Source organism: Falco punctatus (genome assembly GCF_963210335.1).
Source record: "Falco punctatus genome assembly, chromosome: 2".
NCBI classification, from domain to species: domain Eukaryota; kingdom Metazoa; phylum Chordata; class Aves; order Falconiformes; family Falconidae; genus Falco; species Falco punctatus.
Window position 1 is genome coordinate 83,420,110 of NC_137581.1, and position 14,731 is coordinate 83,434,840.

The 14,731-nt window shown below is 48.3% G+C and overlaps 1 protein-coding gene across 1 annotated transcript in view; it reads right to left on the reverse strand.

Annotated features, from left to right (window-relative positions):
* Window positions 1-14,731, reverse strand: part of MID1IP1 (MID1 interacting protein 1) — a gene marked incomplete at its 3' end in the record, with an annotated part of 34,138 nt that overhangs the window by 2,097 nt on the left and 17,310 nt on the right. Inside the window, exon 1 of the mRNA XM_080374345.1 lies at window positions 1-14,731. This exon is cut by the window's right edge and continues 17,310 nt beyond it. Within this exon, the coding sequence (XP_080230471.1) occupies window positions 1-1,112 (1,112 nt within the window). The 5' untranslated portion in view covers window positions 1,113-14,731.

Sequence of the window (14,731 nt, forward strand, 5' to 3'; positions counted from 1 at the left end):
CCAGCGCCGGGGCCAGCGGCCCTGAGCCGGCGGGGCGCCAGCCGCCCCCTCCGCGGGCCGGGCGGGGAGCGGGAGGCGCGGCCACGCTGAGCCGGGGCCGGGGAGAGTGATTGACAGGGCGGCCGGCGGGGACACGCGGGCTCCGCGTGCTGTCCGCGTTCGCCCCGGCCGCCCATTGGCTGCCGGGCGCGCGGCGAGCGTGACGGCCACGCCGCCCACCCCCCCGCTCCGCGTGCCGCGGCGTCAATTAGAGCGGGCCGGCAGGGAGGGCGCCTCGGCCCGGCCCGCGTCGCCGCCTCCCGCCAGACCGCCGGGGAGCCGCGGCTGCCCGCTGTCCTCCCGCGCCTCGCCTCGCTTCGCCGTGCCAGCCCCGGGGCCGGGGGGGAGCGGGCGCGCCCCCCCTCGGACAGCCTTTGTCTGCGGGCCAGGGCTGCGGAGGGCCGCCTGCCAGCGGCCGCGGGGAGGCCGGCGTCACCCCACAGCCTCACCTCCGGGCCCAGCCAATCGGCGGCCCGCCCAGCGGCCCGGCTCCGCCGCCCCCTGCCAATCAGCGAGCCTCGGCAGCAGCCAATCGGAAACGGCAACCCCCTCCGGCACACCCCCGCCGCCGGCTCGCGCGGCCCTGGTAACGGGCGAGTCGGCTGGTGGAGCAGCCGTGGGTCACGTGGGGCAGCGCGGCTCGGGGGGAGGGGGAGGTGCGGGGTTGTGTGTGGGGCGCGTTGCCGTGGCAACGGATCAACCAACAGCCAGAGGCGGCCCCCCCCCCGCTGCCGCCCCGCCGGGGCCTGCGCGGCGCCGGGGAAAGCCCGTGGCCGCGTCCCGGGTGGGCTCGGGGAGGCGGCGGGGCCGCCGGCCGCCGCGGGGCCCCAGAGCTCGGCTTCGCCCGCGGCAGCGGAGACCGCGGCTGGGCCGGCAGGAGAAGCCCGGCCCGAGCTGCGCGGCCTCGCCTGCCGTCCCTGCCGTGCCGGGTGCCGGGCGCTCCCCGCAGCCTCGCAGCCCCCCGGGGCTGCTGGCGGCCGCCCAGGGCCCGGCCCGAAGTCGGGGGGCCGGTTCCCCAGGCACCGGGCGGCAAACCGGCTGTGTGAGAGCCGAGGTGGCAGACGGGCGCCCATCGCCAGCAGCCCGGGCACGGCCGATACTTGCGGCTAAGCAGCAGCAAGAGAGATGATACGGGCAGGTATAAAATTTCAGTCTGTTCGCAGATAATTTCCCGCAGGGGAAAAAAAAAAAAAAAAAAAAAAAGAAGAAGAAAATAATCTCACCAGGCCAGAAAATTGGCCACAACATACATTTGCATCTTTATATAGACACACTGTGTCATTAATACACCATTAACAATTTTGCTGCCTTTAATTGAAATACAGTGTGTGCTGAACATTCAATAAATTGGAAGAAGCGGTAAATCTTCAGGAACAAGAAATCGGTTTACTGTCCAACGTTCCTGTCCAAATTAAAAAAATGAAACACTGAACAAATTAAAACTGAAGGCTGTACCCGTGGTTAGAACTTGCTGGCTGGGGAGGAGAAAAGGTTGGTGGAAATAACCCAGTTTGAAGCTGCAAATGGGAGAAGTATGCAGTCATAGCAAAAGCACCAGATGAGGAAGTGCCGTGTCTTCACTGCACTGGTACTACACAAATTATGACCTGAGCATAAAATCATTTTCACCCCTGCCTGCCCTCCTTGTTTCCCACACATATAGCCACACGGTCTGCCTCCACCTTTGACTGTAAATGTTACCTCGCTTTAGTGTAGCACTAGTGCGGTGCTGTAGCCTGTGCAGGCATGTGTCTAACCCATTAGGCAGAGACAGATCATATTCAAGTCAAACTTCACAGCATAAGGCAAACGGCTTTTTTTTTTTTTTTTTTAACTTCCTTATGTTCTGATCGATTTTGATATGCAGTGTAAATGTCTCTGGTACGTATAATGTATATCATTAACACAAGCCTGAGTAGGTTTGATTGCTCTTTGGTTAGAATGAAATAAAGGAGCACGTATTTCTAACTCCAGTGCTATGTAATTGCAATGGCTGTGCACACAAGAGAAAAAGAAACAGCACTTTTCTTTTTTCCTTCCTGTTAAGGAAAGATGATCCCATTTGTGGCACCAACCTTCATAGGCAAGCAGCATTTGTTTAAAATATTTCCTCTTGAGAATGATCTGATTATCATGGCCGTGCAGCACCTGGAAGAGACGTCAGCTGGAAACCCCTTATCTGGTGTCCCGAGCAATGAGGAAGCTTGCATATTGTCTGTCTGGCAGTCCAAGAAGGTGTAAACACTTACCTTTGCCCAGCACAGGGGCCCGGGTAAGGAAACCAAAAGGGCAACATGCAACTGTAGTCTTTATCCAACGCCTCGACTGGATGGAGCGCTCCTGATGTAGAAGTCCAGAACTGTGGGGGTGAAAATGCCTTTCTGCTTGGATAGATTTGGTGCTGCTATTCAGGAAAGAAATTGTCACATATAAGTTACTATATTAGCTACAAACCTTTAATTTTCCCTAAAGTGATTGAGAGCTGGTGGTGCTCCGCCATTTCTGGATGAGGGCCTTCTTTCTGTGGCCAACTCCTGAAGAACAGGGATAAACTATCGCTATTACTATTTAGCTGTTACTGTTACTGAACTATTCCTAGTATTAACCAGTTAACTTAGCTGTACATCAGTATTTAGCCACAGTAGCGCTAAGGTTAGTGCTACAAAAGCTAGCTGTAGGAACAATGCTGCTAGTGGTCTGTCTCCTCTGGCGACATTAGCAGCTGCGCAGTATTTTTCAGGAAAAGACAGATGATTCTGTCACCTTGCATGGGTTTTTGTACCATTTGCAAGGCCTATCTAAATTCTCTCTTCAGTGGCAACAGGGTAACAAACCATCTTTGTTAACAGTTTTCCCAGGATGCATGTTGGCACGGAATAGGTGCCACTGGCACGTTGCAGACCGGCAATGGCTACACTTTGGCAGTTAGGAAGTTGTTCTGCTGCACAGTGTTTGCAAAATAAGATGAGAACTTGTGTGGGTGAAAAGTGATAAATATGTGCAAATATTTAGTGTTGCGTTCTGCAGCCTGGGAATACCATTTGGACTGGCCCGTCTCTTGGGAATTTCATTTCCTCTTGTAATTTGTTGTTGTTGATGTGACACGGCAGATTAATAGTTCAGCCTCAGAAACTGCGAGTCATTTCCTTATATTTCTATTTGGCATACAGTTTTTCTCAAACTTGTGAACTGCTTCCCTCATTTTGGGTGGCAGTACAGATGCATACATTTAACACTCCTTTCCTCCTATCTCCTTCTGAAACCAAGTCCAGTTGTACCAAACTCTGAACTGAGGAAGCCTGTCATTTCTCATCTAGAAGGAATGTATGTAAATTTATTGGCTTAATTGATGCCTCTCCATGAGTTTCATGTAATCAGCCCTTGTAGCTTAACGTGCTAATGAATAGGGTAAGTAGAAATCTAATATGTTAAAGGAATGCAGACCGATTTGTCTGAGTCCTGCTGAGACCTGTGATACAACTTTTGCACAGATTTACTCATCTCCTATCTTTCGCTTAGCTGCCTTTTAATTGTGATTCAGTTGGTCCCCCATGAGGCCAGAGATTCTCCAAAGTGGACAGAAACCTCTGGGAAGGTGTGCAGAGGGGTGAGGAAGAGGATGTTTGTAAAAGGGAGCAGGGATCGTAAATCCCCTTTCCTCCTATCACACATGCAAATCTGAGTGAGACTGCATGCTGCCAGAAGTGGCACAAGAGCTCTGTGGCGTCGTGTCTCAGCGCAGAGGAGCAGGAGTGTTTCGTGTGCGTGGCGAACAGCATGGGATTCCAACGAGAGCTCTGCTGGGAGCAGGAGTAGGGCACAATGCCGGGCAGGGAGGTGGCTGTCGCAGGTGACTCCAGTGGAACCCCTCCAAGTCACCTGTCTCTGCAGGTTGCACCCAGGTCTCTCCAGGCCCGCCAAGTCCTCACTTCCTCAGAAGCATTCCTGGAAATCACTGCAAGTTCAGCTTCAATCTGTCTGCCAGTGACTGTATTTTCAGGGCCTGGGATCCCTCTCAAGTGGTGCTCAGCTAGCACCAGGAGGTCAAAACAGGCTGACAGACACGCCGCCTTCCCCCACCATAAAGGAACCGATGGGATAAATGCTGCCACGGTGGTGTTTGCATGGCATGTGCACAGCATCCTTCTCCTCTGCCTTTCGCCAGCCTCATCCGTTTCCCCTGGAAGCTGGTCGGAGCAAGCACCGTGATGTGCAGTGCCCAGGACAACAGCGGCCCTTTTCAAGTGGCTCCTTAGCACTGCCATAATAAGCCTGATAAATAAAACATGGCTTGCAGACATGGATTTACTGGAGAGGGCTAAGGGGGCTGTAGCTCCCTCATTAGTATCTCCTGGTGCAGCATGTGTGCTCCTCATTATGTGGCACAGTGGCAGTTGTCTAGTCATCCACGATGAGGCTGCAGCCACTCCAAGGATGCGCCAGGGATCCCAGGCATCTTTTTTTTCTCCTGTATTAATAATGGGAATTTACAAAAGAAAAAAATATCCTTGAATATGAAGAGGAAAGAAGGGGGAAAGACTGCAAGTCTCTCCAGGACTTGGCAGGCCTGGAGAGACCTGGGTACAACCTGCAGAGACAGGTGACTTGGAGGGGTTCCACTGGTCTGATTTTCTCTCCCTTGCATCTCAGCAAACACGGAGAAATCCATGTAGCTGTGCTAATATGGAATTGGTGTGAGTAGAATCAAGACCTCTGGACTGCACAAAGTCTTATTTTGGGGAGCTTTGTTTCCCTTCCGTCAAAAATACTGCTTGTAAACTTGTGGCCAAAGTATAAACTTCATACTTTCCCTCCCATTTTTCTTCTGTTCAAGGGAAAAGAATCAATTTGGCCAATTTAAAGTCCCTCAAAGCTGGGGACTCAGGAATCTGGGTTAATCTGAACAGGGTTTGTGGAGGTTTGATCCAGCTTTTCTTTCAGGCCATCATTTAAATCCCTCCTACTGCCCGCATACAAGCTGCAACTGCATCATCATAGTAACCCTGTGACCGAGAGGCATGAGAGTCTCCTCTGAGACTGTAATCTCACTCTAAATGGCTCTCTGGCGGGTGCTTGTGAGTGGTGATACATCATGCAATTTTCTCCTTTAGAGGCTCGCGGTGTCATCTCCGCCGTGATCCCTGCCCTGCCTGGCCAGTGCTGGTAAGCCGGAGCCCGGGGCTGGCCTGAGAGTGGGTTCCTGGCGCAGCACCGCACGGCTGGGGCACCTGCAGAGTCATGAAGGCATCAGCAAAATCTGCCTCTTCCTCTCTGCCACCCTGGCCACGCTCCTGCAGGGAAGACGCCCGTTTAGCATGGCAGGAGACTTTAATTGCATAGCAAAATAATCCTCAATAAACTCGTGACTTTCTGTAACGGTATTTAATATGCAGACAGCCAAACGAATGCCACCATGATATATTTTTATGGACAAATATTACATATTAAGCCCTGATTTATACATTTGAGCGTAATACCTGGGGCTTTGAGGAGAGCCTTTAATCTCTGTCAGCGAGGCAGCAAGCATGCTAAAACGCCAAGTAAATCTGCATGGGAGTGGTGAACTGAGCACAGCGTATATCAGAGTTCTTCCGCCTGATAAAATTAAATACACAAGGCCACCTTTCCGTGACATTAACGGTTTGATAAGCAGGGACTGACATCAGGAAATACGCATCTGCACTTCCCACTCTGACCAAAACCTGCAGTGTTCCTGCTGCTTCTGCTGTCCCCATCCTGACGTGGGGGAAGGGTGCCACCTCAAGCTCCCAGAAGTTCCTGGGTGAAGGAAGGTCTCTGCCTGAAAGTTTTCCCCTCTCCTCCCATCACCCTGCCGCACCTTGCCTTCTGTGTGACGGCCTGGGTGCAGCCAGGGATGGGTGGGGGTGCCAGCACCCTATTTGCCCTTTGTCAGCATCTCTAGTACGGTGAGCGTCATCTCAGCATCGGGTTCTGCATTTAATAATCTCACTAGCTCAACTGTTTCTATCTGATTCTCCCTTCTGAACTGATAAATCTAAATTGCACATTTTCTAAACCGCTTAGCTTAGGGGTAAATCTTTCAGGTATCCTCAAATGACTATCTGGTGTCTTCTGCACCTGTCTAGCACCATCTACTGTAGCTTTTTTATACCGTTTTCCTTTCCCTTCCCATCTGCAGGCTTATGATTCCTGCAGGAGCTGCCTTCATCCCGAGGAGTTTAGGGAAGAACGGGAGCTCTGATTTCGTTTGAAAGACCTGGGGCTGGCATGATGCTGAAACAAATACAATACACATTCATCCTATAGATTAAATTCCTCATTTAAAACCAGTGACCTGATTTTCAGTGCCTAGCTTGATGTTGTTAAATGTTCTCAGTGCTCAGAAAGAGAAGATGATGGAGCAGAAGAAAGGTGGCTTCACTAAAGTTTTCCATGCTGGCAGGTGGAGCAAGAATTAGGGATGTGGCAGGACAAGGGGCTGGAGCAGAGCTTTGGGTGTGTGTGTGTGTGTGTGTGTGTGTGGTGTCTAGAGGGCCTGCATGGCAATAAATCTTCAGTTGCTGCCAGAAGATGCCAAGGGGGAGATGTCAGCCTCGATTCCTACCACCTGATGGGGAGTTAGGGGGTGCAACTAGAAGCAGCAGGATTTTCCTGTGAAAGTCCTATCTCTTCTTGTTACATCTGGTATTAAAAGAGAAGCTGCTCTGAAAAAAATAGCCTCCTTTTCCCAGCTCTGCAGTTCAGAGCTGACAAGGAGGCGTTACATGTCCTTATTATATGCTCTCCTATTAAAATGTGGTTTGGGCTGGAGGATGTTGTATGGTTAAAGACAACCATTACAACCAAAAGTAGAACCACAGCTTTCCAACTGCTACAACTATTATGGAACTGTATGATTAATATTTAGTTGTTTTACAAAAAGCACCAAAAGCTGGAAGTCAAAATCAGAACAAAGTTGTGCTAAGGACTGCATATCGCTTCTTTAAAAAATAATAAAAGTTCATAGTGAGTATTTCTGTAGGTGATAGATTAACATAAAAATACTGATGGTCTTTTCCAGGGTTGTAAAACACAAAACAAGGTACATCATACATTTTTTTTTGTTATTGAAACACACATTATCTGTTTGAAACTAACTTGTTTCAATGGCAAGTAACATTTTTCTACAGTCCTTGTGAAAACTGGAAATGAGGTAGATATGGCAGCTTAGCCTATGAAGTTCTGTGGCAAATCTGCAAACCAAAAGACCACAGGGTTTTTGTCCTGGCTTTGTTTCTTGCTGAAGTTCTGAAAAGAGCTAAATTAAATCCATGCTTTAGCCATATGTGTAATTTTGTTCTACTGGAATAGCTTATAGCTGTCAGTGAATTTATCCATATTCCCAGCATTATGTAAGGGATGACACAAGAGCCTAAAGCTTACTCTCTCCAGTAGTAGCATGCATTCGTGAGCTTAAAATTATTACAACAGCGTTTTTTCATTTATGTGGCTAGAGAGAATCTGTTTTTGCAGTAAATTTGTATTTCAAAGCAGATTTCTGTGTCCGTCATTATTGGTGGTTTACAAGATTTCTCTCCCTCCGCCCCCATTTGGAGATGCGGGAGCAAATGAAATAAACCCATCATAAAAATAATTTTGTCCAGGTGGAACATAAATCAGCCAAAAAAATATTATTCTACATGGCAAATAAAAAGCATATGCTGTATTATTTAAAGTGCAGCCTCCATATTCACATACAAAATTAATGCTACAGTGGGAGGTAAAACTGACGGAGGCAGACAATGAAAATATTAGGAGTAAAACATGATGCCAGGAACAATTCAAGCAGAGCCACTTGCAGGGTCATGGTCATATTCCATTTCAAATGGGCATGGAAATACACTGTGGGTTATTCTTCTCCAGAGATGCACAGATAATAAGCACCTGCTCCCCATGTCTACTCTTCCCTTTTAACTGTTGATTTATTGGATGTTTCTGAAAGCTGTGGTCAGGCTGGTGAGGGATATATAACGTGGTGCCTGCAGGAAGAAATGGGAGCGGGCAGACGAGCTGCCACATTTCCCATCACTACCGCGGGGTGAAGGGCTGAGCAGGGTTCAGAACAAAAGCTGGTTCCTCTTCATCTTCCAAGCAAAAGGACACTACTGAAAGGTAAATCAGCAGTCTCCCTGTACTCATTGTGCCTGGATTGCACCTAGGACAGCCAGTAAAAACATCCTAAACGATGTTCCTTGCCTCAAACTAGTGTAAATGGTGGGTTCAGAGGAGACACATACAGTGTTCAGCAGCCTAAGGCACCGAAAGGGATCTTTTCCATCACTAGGTATTTGACTTCCACAGCATCACTGTAACTACCAGAATATATATCTATATAACTATAAAACGTATTCTTGCATGTGTTTTAAGGTAGTTTTCAGAACAGCATTAGGAGTCCAGCCTTCTTACACATGTATATACTGCATACTACTACTGCGTACTGTGCGGGAGACAGTACCACCAGCAAATTTTTTATACTCATACTAGTTCTCCCAGGCTCAGGGAGGGCATTCACTCAGTTCCTCCTCTAAACTGATAAACAGCCTCGCTAAATAAGGCATGAACATAATCTTCAGAAAATGTTGAAGCTGGGTCACTACGAAGAGACTTTTAATTGATAAGATGTTTTTCCATGTAGTTTAATAAAAAAAAAATTGCATAGAGAGCTTGCTTGGTGTAAGTTATGCTCTTTCACTGTTCTCTGATATTTTCTCTGCAGCAGCAGTGGAGCTTTGCAGCTACGTGGTCTTGAGATGTTCCAGTCATGGAGGTCTGTGAGATTTAAATGACACTGCGTGCCCATTTAGAAACAAAAGAAAGAAAATTACATTTAATTAAAAATGTGAATCTGGAAATGTAGGGCTATTGAGAATCATTCTGAATTGCACATTTTACATACATGGCTAAGAAAAAGCTCCACTGTAGCAAGTGGAGTATTGCATGATTCAGCTCCCCTATGATGGTAAGCAGTTTATTAACCTGAACTACAAAATCATTCAAAATTATATTTTGTGATACTGAACTTCTGACAAATCCCCAGATGTAAGGAAACCGAATGGGCAGCTGCACAGTCTTCCACTGAGCCTTGCCTTGTCTTTAAATGGTCGCAGGAGAGGTGCACTGGGAGCCAGGGTCAGAAAGGTAGAAGAGCAGTGTGGGAGCAAGAAACTCTTGCCTTTTAACCCTGGCTCTGAGTCCTGCTGTGGTCCTGAGCCAGTCACCTTGGGCCAGAGGTTCGGGCATGAAGCAATCACCGTTAAGGCCAGGCTTTAAACGGAGCTCCCTGGGCTCATTCCTGAGCCCCTTGGACCTGACTTACCCAAAAGAGCAGCAAAGTATTTAAAAAACAAGTCCTGATGGTGCGTGCTGGGGGCTTTTGAAATGGGATCCTTAAGGTCTGATCTTGCAAGTTTATGATGGAGTTGTGAGCATGTCCCACTTACAGCTCTACTCATGCCGCCTCTCAGGCAAGGGCTGACTGCAAGGGAACACAACCTCGGCCACCACACTTGCTTCAAGGACTTGTTAGGGCCTTCTTGCAAGAGCAGAGCCCGCAGGACCCACCTCCTTGGTTGGACTTGGCATGTCTCTGTGGTGGGGAACAGCATGGCAGCATCAGTGCAGAGCTTTGCCCTTGGCATGATGGTGCTGGCAGGGCTTGACTGCTTTTGGGATGCGCACTCGTGGCTCTGTGTGGCACTGCACTACATTGTGCAGGACTGCCAGCTCTGCCCAGTGTTCCATCCCAGGCTGTTGATATGCCTTCTCTCCATTTGATACCTCATGGCTTTTCAAAATGAAGTTACAAAGGGTTTCAGGGAATACACCTGACTATGGACCCTCCCGGTAGATTTTACAGCCCCACAGTTGTATTTTGTCTTGCATAAGGCTTTCTTAGTGCCTCATGCAATATGTCCTTGACCATCATGAACCAAAGACCAGTTTTTTCACTTTTGCTTGTACCAGACCTTAACCAAAGGTGTAGCCTGAATGACACAAAATTACTCATGTGCAGAACGAGGCAGAAAAAGAGCATATCTTCCCCCACAGGCCTCCTGACCCAGGCCTGGATTCATCAGCACTTGCATTGTAAACTCCCCTGAGATGAACCTGCCCCATGTAATGTGACTGGATGGCAGCACTGTCCTCCTCTGCCACCAGGGCTCACAGAAGGTTGCCGCAGGGCTGGTAGCCAAAGCCTCTCAGCGGATTTCCAAGATGGGCTGCTGGGCAGATGGGTGCACGGGCAGAAGGGAAAATCAGGCAGATCTTAACGCTTGCCTGGCAGTTTGGTTCCTGGCTATCAGGGGATTTTTGGCTCCATGTGAATCTTTTTCTTTGACAGACCAGTTTCAAGGAAAAAAGCATGTTTCTCAGCCTGACCTTCACACATGCATCACTGCATGTGTGTCTGCTCTGCCATGTAACTGGAAAGGAGATTTAGGGCACAGGTCTGGCAGAAAGCACTGCCAAATGTACAAAGTAAACATACCTACCAAAAAGGGGGGAGGTAAATTTACTCCCCGATGTCTTTCAGCTCTAGTAATCTCAACCGGTCCAGTAATCTCAATTGTTATAAATAACACTGCAAATGTTCTCCAGGAGAAGCGTTATCTTTCAGCTGACAGCATCCCTTTAAGCGCTAAGACACTGTTGCACCGAGTTTTTGCTGTATCCAAACGGGACTAGATTGAAATCAATAGCCCCATTTCGCCTGTCACTTACTTAAGCTTGATTTGAACCCATGTCTGTAAAGCTGAAAGGCTTTCCTAGTCCATCGTTATTGTGCCTCCCATGGCCAGCCCACCTGGGAGGATTTCACATTCCTATATTTAAAAAAGAAATATGATGGACAATGAAAAGAAACGTTTGGTTTGTTTTAATGTGTTTAATTCAACACCTTTTCTGTTGTTAAAGCTGGGCTAAAATGAGACTGCTCGGAAAGGAGACACATCTGCTCAGAGCAGAGACTTTCATAACTCAGAGTTACTGGTCTTACCCACAATATTGGTGATAAAAATTGATTATCCATTCCCACTTGCTTCACGATCCATAGCTTTGTTTTTTTCATTCATAGTATAAGCTGGCTTATACAGAGTGAGCCAGTGTTATTTAACTAGCCAGGGATGAGCATAATACATCTTACCTGCTAAAAGCCCTCACCAGCAGAAAGCAGGATTTTTTCATGTTAGCCCTGTCCTGTGCTGAAGGTAGAAATAATCTGGACTTGGGAGCTGCCACATCTTCTTCCAACTCTGAAAACACCCTCCGGTTAGTGTATGTGCACAGCCTACTCAGGCTTACTGCTGCCTTTTACCGCCAGGTGCAAAGTCTGGGACTCGATAGGGCCCCATCCTTTGATGAACAGTTATGCTGAGTTTCCCAGGGGAAGGTCATTTTGGGATTGTCACCAACACCTCATAAAAGGCATGGGAGAGGGGGAAGGACTGCATATTGCAAGGTTGGACAGAAAAATTAAAGGGAGGGAAACAGCTCAAAGCTTCTGCAAAACTTCCTGAGTGAAAGCTGTGTTTTGGAAGTCACGCTTCAGCAGTATGGGCTCACCTGCTCCCAAGGAAGGGGACCACGCATAATACATCTCCAAGGGGGTCACATCATGACCATTAGCATCCAGAGCCTTATATGCTGTCTTGCAGCTGTAGGAGAGAGGAGTAGTGTTCCTGCCATCAGCTCTCTGCAATTCCCAGGCACTAAAAGGGCAGAGCAGTCTGGATATCATCTTCAGATGAAACTGTAAAGGTTGCAATCTCCAACTTAAATTGATTCTTTCGGTCTAATAGTTAGATATGGTGTGGGAACAAACATTATCCCTAAAATGGGATAAGCTATAGTGTTGCAGTTGTGAGGAGGAGTTTATTGACATGACCATAACCGTAACTCCCTTACAAAAAATAGAAAGGTAATTTACTGGCCTGCCCAGAGATCAGTGTTTTTGACTTAGACCTAAAAGATTTTGGTTGTTTGATCCAAAACTGGATCCTGGAGCCTCCACCTTTCCCCTTCTGACTCCTTTTAGCACAAACAGGTATTATCTGCACACAAGGAAAAGGGAGAACAGACTCCTAATAAAAATACCTCGTAGCTTAACTGCATAGGTGGCAACTGCCTTCATGTAGTAAAACAGCCAATGCATAGGCTGACATAAAATTGAAAGGAGAGGTGCTTCCCCATGGGACTATTAAATGTAAATCTTGTTTTGTTCAATAAGGAGATGAGACAAGTTTTGTACCCAGTTGTTGGGTGATCTCTTTTGGAGAGAGGACTGCTTGTCTTGCACAGAACGTAGAGTTCCTGAGGGCAATTGCAAAGCAAACAGCTAATGCCAGCAATGGCAATAAGAAAAATAGCCACCTACACACCCGCGCGAGCCTTTATGGTCTGCTCCCCTACGGTATTTAAGAGATGCATCTGATCTTTAAGGTGCGATCGCTGCGGTTGCAAGTCACCCTCGTGGTGTGAAGGCGGGAGGGGGGTCAGGCAGGGCAGGGGGTGCACAGCCCGGCCCCGCGGGCCGCCCACGGGCAGCCGGCACCTCCGCGACCCGCTGCGGGGGCGGGGGCGGGAGCAGCGGCCCGGGCTGCGCTGCAAAACTGGCGCTGCTGCGCCACCTAGTGCCGCGGGGGCGCACTGCAGGGCCCGCCCCCCACCCGGCCCCGCACGGTGCTATGGCCCCGCCGGAATGACGGAATTACAGGAACTTCAGCTTCCCCCACCCCCATTAATTCTCATCAATATTTTATGTGCCGTAATGGCTGGATAACCCCGGCTCAAGAGGCGGCATTTCATGCTGTCGATAGCGATGGGAAGGGGATAAATCGCCAGCGGCCACAGGAGCTCTATCTGTGGCTCACCGGGAAACCCTTCCCCCGCCGATTAGCTGCCACGGAAAAGTAGATATTTAGTGTCATTCTCATCTCCTGATTTAAGGCTGAAACCATGCGGGAGCCGAAGCCACCGGCCGAGCACCGCTGCACGCTCCGCTTGTTCAGCACATGCGGCTCCGTCAGGGCGTGGGACGCGAGTCAGCGGCGCTCGGCGCGGAGCCAGGTGATTGCTCCCAGTGACAGCGAGTAATGAATGCGATCAATTTTGCGGGCCCTCCCCCTCCTCTGGTAATCGTCCATGAGTAGGTCACGGTTGTCTCACATTTATTAGTTCTTCGGAATTATTCGGTGAATAATTGCAGTGAACGCAGGGCGTCCTGAAGGACTGTGCAAGCAGCTTACTGGGGGGGCTGGGGGTCGAAGGGGTTTTGGCTGGTTGACTGGAAGCACAGACACGCTGTGCTGAGCCTTTCGGTCCAGACACACAGGGGTTACTCCTGTGTGTGAATTTACGGTTTACTTTCTGAAATCATTCTCCCCTGTTCGTTTAGAGTGTGCTGTGTCTACAAACTTTGGGGCTGTGACATTTTTAAGACTATAACTAGATATGAAAAAATGCCTGCGATGTTGTTCAACCTAATTTCCTATAAAATACAAATTAATATTTGCTGAACCTTTTAGTTTTAGGTTTAATTTCAGCAAATTCTAGTCACCTCCAAAATGGAGAGGGCAGAGAGAAGTGAGTTTGGCTGCCCCACAACTGGTTCCCAGCACAGAGAAGGCTCATGCTTCGTGAACTGAAGTTAACAGGATGGGAAAAGGAACAGATTTGGACTTTGAATACCATCCCCTTAGAGAGGAAAAAAAAAAAAAAAAGAAAAAATTTCTCTTTTTCAGGTAACCACTTTCCAGAGGAGCTTTAGGTATAATTTCTAGTTTTGTTATGTAAAACTTCCTTCTGCAGTTGAATCCACACGTATGTCTTCACAGGCACCAGAACTTGTCCCAGTGCGGAGTCAGTATTGCTGGGGTCAAGGACTAGACCCTATACCATGCATGGTACACAGCAGATAATAACAAGGCAAAGCAAAGAGAAACTGAGTTGAGCTGGGGACAGAGAGGTAGCCTGAATGAGCGAAGGCAATGATAAATAAAGAGCAGTATTCAGAACACCTCTACGGCTGCACAGGAAAACAGTGCAATGGACATACCGCCATGAGGAAACCTTGGCAGCTTTCAAGTAAAGCCGTACCACACCCTGTAGGCTTGGTGAGCTATGAATAATATCAAGGTTTAATTTTACATGCTAGCGCAGGCTATATTGTCATCTGCAATTCAAATCTTTACTTAGAAGGTTATTGGGTTTGCTATCAAGAGAGAACAACAAAGAAGTGTTTGAAAACAAGAGCCAGTGAAACCTGGTTTTCTACAGATTCATGGCTTAAGGCTGAGCACCTAAGAGGACTTTGTACTGTGTAATAACAGTTAAGCTCACACGGTACCCTTTCCGTCAGCTGGGAACATTAATAGGGTCTTTTCCATCCACCTTCTTGCTTTCATGCAACCCACAGGAAATTTTGATCTTGGACGTCTTTGGCCCTCTGTCACGTTTGGTTAAATTGGCTGGTGAGTTTAAAAACTGTTGAGGTTACCTGGACTGAAAATCAACTGATGGATTGAATTAGTCTTGCTTCCTTAGCAAACTCAAAGTTAATCAGCACAGAGCTGGAGGGATGAAGACTTCAGCCTTCAAAATGGGATTGAATCGCAGCAGAGAGAATGAGTTTTTTGAAGCCAGGCAAGCATTTTCATCATTATCAACAATTATG